The 12,058-nt window shown below is 34.2% G+C and overlaps 1 protein-coding gene across 13 annotated transcripts; it reads left to right on the plus strand.

Annotated features, from left to right (window-relative positions):
- Nucleotides 1-298: 298 nt before the first annotated feature.
- On the plus strand, nucleotides 299-9,605 carry LOC133802544 (protein NARROW LEAF 1-like). Of its 13 annotated transcripts, XM_062240873.1 has the most exons (11): nucleotides 301-627; nucleotides 1,311-1,379; nucleotides 1,943-2,045; nucleotides 2,370-2,873; nucleotides 3,235-3,378; nucleotides 6,121-6,361; nucleotides 7,077-7,174; nucleotides 8,138-8,236; nucleotides 8,576-8,683; nucleotides 9,111-9,278; nucleotides 9,358-9,605. In XM_062240873.1, the coding sequence occupies exons 4-7, from the start codon at nucleotides 2,379-2,381 to the stop codon at nucleotides 7,121-7,123; spliced, it is 927 nt and encodes a 308-aa protein (XP_062096857.1). In that variant the 5' UTR covers nucleotides 301-627; nucleotides 1,311-1,379; nucleotides 1,943-2,045; nucleotides 2,370-2,378; the 3' UTR covers nucleotides 7,124-7,174; nucleotides 8,138-8,236; nucleotides 8,576-8,683; nucleotides 9,111-9,278; nucleotides 9,358-9,605. The 13 variants fall into 13 exon arrangements, with proteins under 13 accessions (XP_062096863.1, XP_062096866.1, XP_062096864.1 ...); XM_062240872.1 differs by lacking the exon at nucleotides 9,111-9,278; XM_062240875.1 differs by lacking the exon at nucleotides 8,138-8,236.
- Nucleotides 9,606-12,058: the final 2,453 nt, after the last annotated feature.

The raw sequence follows: 12,058 nt of genomic DNA on the forward strand, positions 1-12,058 counted from the left end.
ATAAAAACATTATATGTCTAAGATTAAGATATTTTACTCATGCATGTTTCTTATTTTTTTGAAACTAAAAATAATTTATATAAAAAAAATTTAATATTGTAAAAAAAAGATTATTCCTTAAAAAGAGGAAAAAAAAAAGTTTACATGTTTAATAAGTGATATAATTTATTTTTTTGAAAGTAATGAGTGACATAAATTAATTGTGTATTACACGTTTAATAAGTCTAATAAAATAATGAAACTTTATCAAAAAAAAATTGAAATTGAAATACACAGCCACTTAGCCCCAAATGAAATTAACAAAAGAAGAAAAATCCCTAATCTTTTAATTCTCTAGTCTCTACCAGTTGGCTTCTCTAGATCTCACTCAAACTCAGCCTCTCAATCGTTTTTCTCTCACGCTCACCCGCTCGATCTATTCTCTCTCACACTCAGCCCCCTCGATCCGTTCTCTCACTCAGCCTCTGCAAGAACTCAGCCTCTACAAAAACTCAGCTCTCATCTTTCTCTCCATAACGTCGAGCTGCTCTCCTTCCCACCCAGCCTCGGCTCGAACTAGGCAACCCCGCCGATGCAAGAATAAGGCCACCATGGGGTAAACTAGGTATACCTCCAATTGTTTATGAGGTAATTTTTTTTCAGATTCAATTTAATATGGAGAAAATACTTTAAATATAGTCAGTATATATATTTTTTTGTTGGAATTATTTTTAATTAAGAGAATACACTCTGGTTCTTGTTGAATGGTTCTTGTTGATCGAGCGGGTGTACATAAAAGATTGAAGTGCTGGTTCTTGTTGAGTTTTAAAGAACTTGTTTGAAGAGTTGTTGTTCTTAATTCTTTTCTGTGCATACCAGCTGTTTGTTTCATTGTTTTTCCTGAGTTGGAGTGCATAAATGTTTATTATTGGTGTTAAGGTGTCATTATAGGATCTTGATATTGTGTAGGAATTATTTTTGGGTGTTCAAGGTGTCATTACAGCTGAGAGTTGTCTTGACAACACCAAGATTGATTTTTTTTCTTCTTTGTTTGTTTAGATTGTTTTGGAACTGTTCATTTTCTGTGCGTAATTTGGGTATGAGATTGTGAAGTAGATATTTATTTCTTTTTTGGGTTTGTTCAATTTGGTTCAATTACTTTGGTTTGATGTGTTTTGTGTTTTGAGTTTTGAAGATTTAACATATAATTCAATAATAAAACGATAAAAATATGTGTTTTTGATCATCACATTGGTTGTTGCATGTTGTATTAGTTAATTAATAGATTTATTCTTATGTGTTCTTATGCTATATTTGCTTCTGTTATGCAGATTCTTCTACCACAATGCTTATAGATGGTTTCCTGCATATGGGTTAGTTAATATCTTGTTCTGAAGGAGGTATATGACAGTGTTAATAAATTGATGAAAGAACTCTGCTTTTTTTTTTATTTATTCAAGTTCTTTTCATAAATTATTTCAATTATTTTGTTAGTCTCTCAATTAAAGAGGTGTGATTGTTCCTAAAGAAATGTTAATTCTTCCAAATTTGCATTTGATTCTTTAACAATCTCAATTTGCATTACTTCATTTGAAAAAAAATTTGCTTTAAAGAGAATTATTTGCTCTTTATTGAAGTTAAGACCTTGTTTTGAGTTGATGACATTTATGTGAGGTACACTTAGACATGATGACATGAGTGTTGGAAATTCTTCGGGGAGTTTGAGTAGCATATCAATTATTCTAAGTTGTGTTTTATCCTTTTGGGCACAACCTCAAATGCAAATGAGCCAGAAAGAAACGCTAAAAAAACAATACTAAGAGAAAGAGAAAGTCAAGCATTGTTTAAGTTTTGTTAGAAGCTTATTCTCGCTCGGACAGTCTATGTAGATTTTATATTTTGTATATGTGCATACATGTTGCCTGTTTGAGATTTTGGATCTTTCCTCTTTTGGTTTGTGAAGCAAAAAGCCATATACTAAAATACTACTAAATCACAAGACTGCATCCTATCGACATGCTTACAGAAGTGGACGTCCGAAGGTTATGCTAGTACTATGAGAAGAGGTAGCGTAAAGTTTGTTGTAGAAGCATTTTTATCACAATTTTACTTGTAGTGTTCAGTATGGAATAATGATTTATCAGTCCTTAAATTTGATATGGTGCTGGGGTAGATGTCAACTTAGTATAGCATTTGTTAATGAATTTATGATATTTTATGTTCTTCGGTTTAAGTTTAAACACCATTTTGAAATATTTAATATAAAGATAAAAGTGATGTATATAATATATATATATATATATATTTATACACACACCTATGGGAGCTGGGGCTTATCAACTATATCTTTAGATTCATTTTCTGATAAATGTTGAATCTAAATCACACAGGAGAGCTGAATGATGGACAGGATCAGATTAGATTTAAGATTTCATCCTTCTGGATTAACTCATTCAGAGGAATCTGCTCTGGATTTGGATCGCAATTACAGTGGTCATCCTAATTTGCCCTCATCCAGTCCTTCTCCTCTCCAGCCTTTTGCTTCAGCTGGTCAGCACTCTGAGAGTAATGCCGCCTACTTCTCATGGCCAACTTCAAGTCGATTAATTGATGCAGCGGAAGATAGGGCCAATTATTTTGGAAACTTGCAGAAAGGTGTTCTGCCTGAGACTTTTGGTTTGCCAAAAGGGCAGCAAGCTACAACCTTGCTAGAGTTGATGACTATTAGAGCATTCCATAGCAAGATTTTGCGTCGGTTTAGTCTTGGTACAACAATTGGGTTTCGAATCCGAAGGGGTGTGCTAACCGATATTCCTGCTATTCTTGTCTTTGTTGCTCGTAAAGTTCACAGGCAATGGCTCAACCATTTACACTGCCTGCCTGCTGCTCTTGAGGTATCTTATTGTCATTACGTACCTATCTTAAAATATTTCACTCAATTTTCCTTTTATGTGTCATTTGTTACCTTCTTCTTCTTTTTTTTTTTTTTTTTTTTGAAAAGAGACAAAGGTCAATGTCTAATTTTTCTATTCACTTGAAACATAATTGTACATACCCCAATCATCACCAACTATTTTCTAAATTTGGATGGACAGCTAGTTTATGCATAAAGTTTAAAAGTCATAAATAACCCTTTTGTTCTTTTGGCAAGAGATGTCATTTTGAGCTTGATGTTTTCATATTTCTCGAGAAAAATATTGGCAGAAATTATAATGTTTTTGAACATGTAGGCCTATTTAAGTCCATTTGGGCCAGGGGCCAGGAGGTGTATGGTGTGATGTTGATGTTGTGGAGTTTTCCTATTATGGTGCACCTGCTGCCACTCCCAAGGAACAACTATATACAGAGCTTGTAGATGGATTGAGGGGAAGTGATCCATGCATTGGTTCTGGTTCCCAGGTATTCTTCTTCTCCTTGACAAAAATTCCTGTTTGCATTTTACATATTTAGGTTGCTAAGATCTTAATGTTGTATCAGCATTTTTGGGTAGGATTTATCCTATCTTAAAGTCAAGTTATTTATGTTTAGTGAAGATTATTGTTGGTGGGACAGTATTAATATTTTGGTGGGAATTTTCTTTCATTTCAAATAAGAATGTACTATGGTTTTTCAATCTGTACACAACCCAACCTTATCATTTTTTGTCATATATACTATGATTATGATTTAATTAAAATGCTTAATGGTAGGAGTTCTGCAGCCTGTAGGTCATATGAACTTTTTGAAAAGTGCTTAATGAAACTTGCCTATAAAGAGTTTCCGTGCCTTTGCCTTGGTAGTAAAGAATTGTGTCATAGTTGAATGAAATTTTAATTTGATCAATGAAACAGTGTTTTTGTTTAGAGTTCTGCTTAATGAATTTTGTGATGGATGGTGTTTGTTTTGGATCTTGTTTGTCTATGGATTGAAACAATGAAGAGCCTTTTTATTTAATGGAGATTGTATGAGAAAGAAGAGTTATTTAGGATAAAGTCAAATTTTGAGGATTTTGTGGGATTATTCCTTGCTGATCCCTATTACTTTTAAGGCTCTAAATTTAAAGAATTAAGTATGTTTATTTTTCCTCTACTTTGCTAGATACCAGAGCAGTATTTTCATTTCCTGGCTGAGATTCCTCTCCAATCTAAAGATTATGCATTCCTTTGTTTTGTGGAAATGTATCTTGGAAAATAAGGACTAAAATCAGTAATGATTTTCTGATCACTTTCATATTCTTTACAGTTTTTATTTTGGTATTTTATTTTTTATTAAATAAAGACATTGTATCATTATCTAAAAAGCAATAAAAGTCGTGAAAATTCTGTCAAATAATCCCCATAATCACCAAAATCTAAAGGAAATTACAGAACAGTCTTTGATTCCCAAGTTAGAAAACAATGCATTTAAAGTCTGAAGTTTGTCTTGCCCAAACTGCTACCAAAAACTTGATTTGATTCTATATGAACTCAATACAATCTTCAAAAAATCTCTTGTTCCTTTCTGACCATCATGTCCATAAAATGGCCAGAACAGCATTGATTCTATTATTCAGTTCAAAGTACAACAATGACCATAAATTCTATTATTCCTTATGGTTTTACAAGGAATTTAATTATTTCCTTCTATATTTCCTTAAGTTATCTTTTACATTTGTCCCCCGTTAAACCTTGTGAACATTTTTTTCTTGATGTTGTAGACTATGACCTATTTATTAGTGGTTATGTCATTGCTTGAAGATCGTTTTGGTTAGTGAAACTTAGCAACTTCTTTCTGGTTCTTCCACAGGCTGATTGATTGCTTTATTTGTATGTTCGTAGCCTTTGATAGCTTTTACAATGTGTGGGCATGGCCCTCTATACTACTGCTTCACAGTTAATTCTGTTAGGCAATGGGATTGTTAATTCTGGTTCTTCCACAGGCTGATTGATTGCTTTATTTGTATGTTCGTAGCCTTTGATAGCTTTTACAATGTGTGGGCATGGCCCTCTATACTACTGCTTCACAGTTAATTCTGTTAGGCAATGGGATTGTTTTGTCATTTGTCGTTTTACAATTCTCATTTGGCTTTCTAGATTTGAGATCTGTTCTCAGCTAAAAATTACAATATGTGTTGATTAAGCTTTTACATTGGTCACAGGTCAATAAAGTACAGTGTTAAAAGAAGCCACTCCGTCATCATATGTCCTTTCCTTCTATAAGATTTCCCAAACGTAGATGTGTTACTAATTGGTTCTTATGTCAATCCATGGTAAATATAGTATTGGCAAGTTAGAACAACCTGTAATTGATAATTTCTCAGTGGTTTTGTTTTGTTGGTCCTTTCAATTCAATGCCATGGTCATTTAGAACCAACAAAAGAACTTTTTTTTTATCATCTGTTTTTTGGGGATGAATCAACAATACCAAAGTGTTGGGAAAAGGAAGCTTATTTACAACAAAGACATATGTCTTGCTTTCTTTTTTCTTATAAAAAATTAAACCAAAGTTTTCACACATTCAGTTATTATGTAACTCAATATATCTTATGGCCTACTTTTCTATGGGCTTGAATTAAAAAATTGGAGTCTTTTTGGATATATTAGGTCAATCACTTCTCATCTGGCTTTTTGGTGTAAAGAGCTCAAAGGATTTTTATTTTTCTGATTTCTTTAGCGAGTGGATTTCTTGTTGTACCTAAGAAGACATCTTTCTTTATCTCTTTATACCTTTTTCTTATGTATGATAATATTTTACTGCTTCTTAAAATAAAGAAGAAAAAAATGTCAATGACTTGTCATTGGGTTTCGGATGTCTTATGATATGTTTAGTTGCTAATATGTTCTTGAGAACAAGTTTTATTGTTGACGGTGTTTCTTTTAGTCTCCCTCGAACAAGCTTCACTGATCTAGAATTGATAAATAAAGTTATTATTGATGGGTCATATTCTCTGTATTATATTTGCATGTGTCAAACACTGCAGGTTGGTTTGATTAAACTCACCATGGATGTAATGGTTGGATTATACTGATATTGATGGACATATGTTATTTTAGAGATTGAATATTCATTTTGACGTATCATGAATTCTTGAAACTGAGTTATTTTATCCTCTCTATACATGCCATAAACCGTTCAAATAAACTTTTAATTCTTTTATTGCCTAATTGCTTCATTCCTGTCTAGGTTGCCAGCCAAGAGACTTATGGAACCTTGGGTGCTATTGTTAGAAGCCGAACTGGAAATCGACAGGTTGGTTTCCTCACTAATCGACATGTGGCTGTTGATTTAGATTATCCAAACCAGAAAATTTTTCATCCTTTACCACCAAGCCTTGGACCTGGAGTATATTTGGGAGCTGTGGAGAGGGCAACATCTTTTATCACAGATGATCTTTGGTATGGAATCTTTGCTGGAACAAACGCAGGTAATGAAATTCTTAATTTCTGTAATCAATTATGCATTATTAAGTTTGACTAAATATACTAACATATGTGTTTAAAACATCATATTATGTAAGGTCATGAACTTGCGTGTCTGTATGTGTTATCACATTCATTAGTACCTCCCTATTGAGAATCCAACATGTGGATGATGCATTGATACATTGTTATTACTAATTTAAACTCGATTCACTAAATTCTTTTAGATAAATGTTTATTACGAAGTGGAGTTTATACGCATAGTATGCTGCTGCTGTTCTCAGAATCTTGTGATTATTTCTAGGTGCAAATTCTTTAGAATATTTGAATAGGGCCAATAATTTGAAAACAAAATTTGCTTATTCTCTTAACCAAATTTTAGCTTACAACTTGTCATGGCTTCTTTCTCTTTTGCTCATACTCACTATTGCTACCATATTTATAGATGCATTTGTTCTAGACGTGATAAGATTTTCATCTTGTCTTTTTTATGGTCCAAGCATATACAAGCACCTTCGTATTACAAAGATGCCTCACAAATTCTAATATTCTTGTCTTCAAACTTTTATTCTAGCTCACAGTTTCAGCTAATTTTGTGAAAATATGAAATTATCTAGATCAGGCCCTTTTTTCAATTATGGTGTGAAATCAATGTTAGGCATTTTTTAATAGATAATGTGCTTGTTTTTATTTATTTATCTCTTTTCTTTTCTATATCAGAAGACATAACGAGGAAAATCAGAGGAAACAGAAACACAGAAAAATAGCAAAAAGTATAAGTGATCTCTAAATTAGAGGAACAACCTCATCAAATTTTGGTACATTACTCGAATCTCATCCCCAATTAAATTGTTATTGTTTTCTTGCTTTCATTTCTTTCCCCATACCCCTAATGGAAATGAGTTATCTAACCTTTTATCACTTCTGGGTAACAAAAAGTTGGATGGGTAACTGATGATTAAAGACATGCCACAATCTCCTGAATGTGTCGTTTCTTTCAAGAGCATTGTCTTCTGAACTTTTATTTGCCTCCATATCAATTATAACTACATTGTATATGTATGGAAATGAATTTATTTGTATATACCCCATGTTTGTATATGCATGCATATTCTTTTGTAATGACATCTTTAAGAGACTAAAATTAGATTAGAAGTGAGTACCATATAATAAAGGACAACTTTTGCAAAAGTGACAAACAAATATAAAATTAGACAATTAAAGAAAAAGGGAAAATATAAATAAGTAGGGAGAGTATCAACAAATATATATATATATGAACTAACAAATCATGTAATCAGTTTTCACTGTATGCGTTCGAAATTAAAATCCCCTATTGTCTTCATTGGTGCTTTACAAATTGTATTATATTAAATGTTACTAAAATAGAAACAAGTCAGAAATAAAAATGAAGATGACAAAAACACTACTGTAAGTTTGAAAGGCATGGATTAGGAGGAAATAACCTTGCTCTCAATTAAGCAATATTTTATGTTTCTCATTTGTCCTGTTTTGTATGCTAGTTTGTCCCTCATATTTGCTAGCTTGGGTAGAAGATTTACTATATTACTTCAGACAAGGTGCCTTTTCTACGATGAATGTGCTCTTTTACATCCTTCTTTTAGTTTATGCCTTTTCTACGATGAATTTTCTCTTTTACATCCTTCTTTCAGTTTATTCATAGTTTGAATGAGAATGTATGGTCTACTCTAATTTATTATTTTTGGTTATACCATTTGTTCCTTTAAAGTGTTCTTAAATATAAATACTTCAATTTACAGTTCATCGAAGAAGGTGTAGAGGAGAGTAATACTGATACTGGTGAAGGAACTGGTGATGATGAATGCATCTCTATTATTAATGAACGAAACATAGAAAATGTAGGTTCTTTGCACTTGCAAGATCATGTAAAGTTGTATTAAACCAGGGATTCTAGTATGATATTTATCGCTTCTTAAAACTAATGTCAAAGCTAGACATTTGCTTGAAGAATTCTAAAGAAATTTGGAAGTCATTTTCCAACATAACTGTTGAAATAAAAAACAAAATGTCAGGAAATTGCAATTTTATTTATTTTCTTGATAAGAACTTGAATTTCATTGGTGAAATTGAGGAAGCATGTCCATCTTCATTTATTCTTTGTTTAATGGTGCTAATGTTAGTTCAATATATTCGAATTGGGATACTACAGTCTTACTTTGTACAATCTTCTAATTCAGGATGAGTGGACATTAGATTGTGCTGAGGCAGGGGAGCTAGAGGACAGAGCACATTATCACCAGGCCGGTGAAAGCAGTGTACCTGAAACTTAAGATACAAATGACGAGGTCTCCCTTTGCTCTCTTAACCTTTATTTTTAAATCAACGTTTTTAGTAGAACAATTATGTGTGCTCTTTTAATTCTTTTTGAAACTGTTCGGAGCTGAGTTCTATTCTCGGTCTCAAGTATGCTGTTAAAGTTATTTCAATACTATTTAGGCTTAAGTGCTTGATGTAGATGAATATGGATATAATATTATCCTAGAAATTACTGCTATCTTTAGTTAGTATCTGATTTTATTTGAAGTTCTCAGAGTAAGTTTTGTTTTTAGTAATAATTGCATGTCTATAAATTAATTTATCTTAAAGAATCTCCTCCAAATGATTTGAAGAACCTTATGAACAGGTAATACATTTGAAACTCATTTTAGAATATAATATGGTTTGATATGGAAATAAAAAATTAATATGCTCTTCATATTGATGTATATATAGTGTCTCTTCACACATTAAGCGAAAGACCGAAAGGAATGAAAAATTTTCAAGTGGAAAATAGTTAATTGCCCTCGTCAAACATTGTCAGTAGAGTGCGACTTTTATATCATAAGGATGATGAAAGACTATTGCTTGAATGAGATACACATGCGATGGTTAACTAGTAATGTAAGTGTATTTATTATTATTGAACTACAATTCTATTAGATTTAATTTCTGACTTAGTTTTTTATTTTGTGTTTTGTAGTGTGGTGGGAATAATACATATACACTACGCGAAATTAATGAAACTCGAAATAAATGGGCAGCCAAGCTTCTTGAGCGGATGAGTCATAGCTAGAGTAATTTTTTAAATCTGAATTAAAAAATATTCTAATTGCAGTATTTAGTTAGCACTTACATAGTTATTCTAAGTGTATATTTTGATTTTGTAATTTTTAAATTTGGAACATACCGTGTTCTATTGATTTAATATGCCTATTGATTTTGTCTGAACTATGTTGTAGTTACAAAAATTATAAATGAATATAGTGGTTGAAAATAAAGAAATGAAAAAATTCTCATATTCTACATGGGACGTCGGTCTCCACAAAACTGTCATTTATGTATTACATGGGACGATGCTTGCACATAAATTGTCATCTCACGTACTGCAAAGAAAGACGCTTGAGTAGGAATTGTCATCTCATTTACTGCAGTGGATGACGCTTGCACAAAAATTGTCGTCTCATGTTCCACAAGAGACAATGTTTGTATAGGAACCATCGTCTCATGTACGACAGGAGATGACACTTTTATTTCAACTGTCGTTTCATGCTTTACATGGCATGACATTGCATGGGATGATGGTATTAGAACTGACGTATGAGAGTCCAAACGACGGTTTAAAACCATCGTCCCATGTCAATTTTGTTGTAGTGTAGCTTCAGTTTCCACGGAGATTAAAAATTGGCACATACAATCGATATATCACCTTCCCTGTTTTGTCGAGGGTTTGTGGTTTCGATCATGCAAAGTCCACGAGTTTTTCGGTATCAACATAGGTGATATATCGCTCCCTGTAGCTGGGATATATCGGCTTACGCTTACATACTAAACCACGTTTTTGAACATTTTAATCATACTTAAAGTTATTTAAACCACTTTGACTGATTAATACAAGATCCTAGCATCTGAGGGAAGGTTGTTGTAACGCCCTGGATAGCCAAGACCGCTACACTGTGTACTTATAAAGGTGCAGGACTCGCTAGTCAAGTCATTGATTTGAAAACGTGTCACTAGACATGTAAGATCTATGGTTAAAAAGGTTTCGGTCTCAAAAGACTCATTTCATATAGTTAAACTATAATAAACAAGGGATCCCATAAACACAAAGTTAAAATAAGTTTACAGACTTCCAAAAGTACATAAGTATCCACTAGCCATACTAAGGCAAAACAGACAGTCTTTAGGTTCCATGTCCTTGCCTAGACCTCAACCATGGCGGCCGAGCACCTGGCTATGTACATTCCGCTCACCAAGTTCTCCAGTCAGGGCTGATCTAACTTGCCCTTGCCTTTACATGCACCACGTAGCACCCGTGAGCCAAGGCCCAGCAAGAAAACATCACAGATAACTCAAACAATAATAACAGACAAATAGCTCAATATGCATGTATATTCACTAGATAGTCCACAACAGATAATCAGCATATACAATCCAATACAAGATACATTCTACCACATATACTGCTCATATCACATAATAATCAGGGCCGACGACTTAGGCCGCGCCCTCTGTTTAACCTACTGACTCTGGCCCGCTTAAACAAAGCTCAGTGCATAATAAGCTGTCCTCGGCTACCAGTGGCCGAGCCGCGCCCTGTGCGCTAGTGAGACCCTGGGCACCCTTAGGCCGTTGGTTCACCAAATGGCTTGCATGGCATAATACCATCCTTTCAAGCTTTTACAATAGGGAGCCCTTAGTCCCGTCTCATATAATCAACCAGGTGTAGTTTTCTTACCTAGAGCTTTCAGATGAGTTAGTTATGGGCGATACTCCTTGAGCGCGATCCGATCCTCGAGCCCTAGCTTAACACCTAGTCACAACCATGAAGAAAGTCACCATTAACAACCTTAAATGAGCTTCCAAGCCAAGTTCTAGTACTCGGAACATTGAACTTCACCAAATATGCTAAAAGACTCAACCCCGAGCACCGTAGGTTAAATTCCCAAGCCTAAAATATTAAAATCCCAAAATCCCTTAAGCGCCGTGGCATAGGCCACCCATACCGCGGCATGGCCCCCAAACAGAGCCATCAAAGGCACAAAAACAGGTAAGGGTCGCGACATTTCTTGGATCATGCCGCGGCCCGCCCTCCTTCCTCAGCGTGCAACAACCTTGAAGGGTCGCGGCTCACCAAGAACCATGCCGCGGCCCGACCCTTCGAACCCAGAAAAAAACCACCATTTTTAATCTCTAAACCTCACCTTAAGATATCCCAAAGCCCCCAACTCAAAACCAATTAACTCCCAACTTCTTTAACATGATCTAAGCAACATAATTCCCAAGAAAACACAGTCTATCACACTCTAATCCTCTCCTTTCCATTTCTGAAACCCAAGTGCTACAAACACCCAAACCAGCCACTCAAACACAATCTAGAACCTATAAACTTGGAGTTAGAACTCACCTTTGCTGTAGAATCACTTCACCAAGCTGTGGCCAAGCTAGGTCCCCAAGTTCCCTTCTTAATTCTGCCTTAGAACATCACAACTAAACTTGCTTCAGCACTTAACTAAAACCCAGCTAAAACTCATAATTCAACCACAGAAAACAGAGTTAGATGCTTACCTTAAATCTTGCTCCAGTTCCTTGATTAAACCCCTGAGCTAGACTCCCAAATCCACTCTACAAATCTCAAAATTCCAACTTGCTTCTCCCTTAAATTTATGTGTTTTTCTCTCCTT

Source organism: Humulus lupulus, chromosome 9 (assembly GCF_963169125.1).
Source record: "Humulus lupulus chromosome 9, drHumLupu1.1, whole genome shotgun sequence".
Taxonomy (NCBI): domain Eukaryota; kingdom Viridiplantae; phylum Streptophyta; class Magnoliopsida; order Rosales; family Cannabaceae; genus Humulus; species Humulus lupulus.

What these genes read in the sequence shown, in the direction of transcription:
- LOC133802544 (XM_062240877.1), top strand. Translation starts at nt 2,379, where the DNA reads ATGATGGACAGGATCAGATTAGATTTAAGATTTCATCCTTCTGGATTA. An exon ending in GCCTGCCTGCTGCTCTTGAG is followed by an intron (nt 2,874 to 3,234) that starts GTATCTTATTGT and finishes CATTTGGGCCAG; the next exon opens with GGGCCAGGAGGTGTATGGTG. An exon ending in GCATTGGTTCTGGTTCCCAG is followed by an intron (nt 3,379 to 6,120) that starts GTATTCTTCTTC and finishes ATTCCTGTCTAG; the next exon opens with GTTGCCAGCCAAGAGACTTA.